The 737-nt window shown below is 37.7% G+C and overlaps 1 protein-coding gene across 1 annotated transcript in view; it reads right to left on the reverse strand.

Moving 5' to 3' along the window:
- LOC102750247 (peptidyl-prolyl cis-trans isomerase-like 3) overlaps positions 1 to 443 on the reverse strand; it is a 912-nt gene extending 469 nt beyond the window's left edge. The window contains exon 1 of the mRNA XM_081800937.1: positions 2 to 443. Coding sequence (XP_081657063.1) covers positions 2 to 301 — 300 coding nt within the window. The 5' untranslated portion in view covers positions 302 to 443. The remainder of the gene's footprint in view (position 1) is intronic.
- Between the last annotated feature and the right edge of the window lie 294 nt (positions 444 to 737).

The raw sequence follows: 737 nt of genomic DNA on the forward strand, positions 1-737 counted from the left end.
ACTGAGATCCATTGGTGTTTGGCCCGTTATTAGCCATAGATACAACACCTCTAACATTGTGCTTGAGATATTCACTATATTCATCCTCAAATTTCTTGCCCCAGATACTGTTACCTCCTCTTCCGGTACCTGTCGGATCTCCTGTTTGAACCATGAAACCCTTGATATTTCTATGAAATATACAGCCATTGTAGTAATTACTGGCACAAAGAGCCAAAAAATTCTCACAAGTTTTGGGTGTTCTCTCACAGAAAACTTCTATTTTAATATCACTTACATCTGTATGCAGTGTCACTGACATTTTTCTTCTTGATCGTTTCAGAAAGTACTATTGCTTAATTTCTCAGTCTTACCAGAAGTTAGAAAACGTGTCTCACCTTAGCACAGTTGTTGTTGAAACAGAAAAGATGCCCTTGCATAACACGTTTCGAAATTAGTGTCTTCGGGCTCAAAAATTTTTAAAAATTAAAATAAAATTAGACTCCCTACTTCACACCATACACAAAAATATATTCTAGGTAGACTAAAGACATAAACAAAATTTCAAATTTGAAATGAAAACATCAGAGAACATTTAACCTCAGCATAGGGTGGGATTTTATTTTATTTTTAAAGATTTTATTTATTTATTTGACAGAGAGAGACACAGTGAGAGAGGGAACATAGCAGGGGGAGTGGGAGAAGGAGAAGTAGGCCTCCCGCCGAGCAGGGAGCCTGATGTGGGGCTCGATCCCAGG

Source organism: Leptonychotes weddellii, chromosome 13 (genome assembly GCF_054177405.1).
Source record: "Leptonychotes weddellii isolate Sample4059 chromosome 13, ASM5417740v2, whole genome shotgun sequence".
Lineage (NCBI taxonomy): Eukaryota > Metazoa > Chordata > Mammalia > Carnivora > Phocidae > Leptonychotes > Leptonychotes weddellii.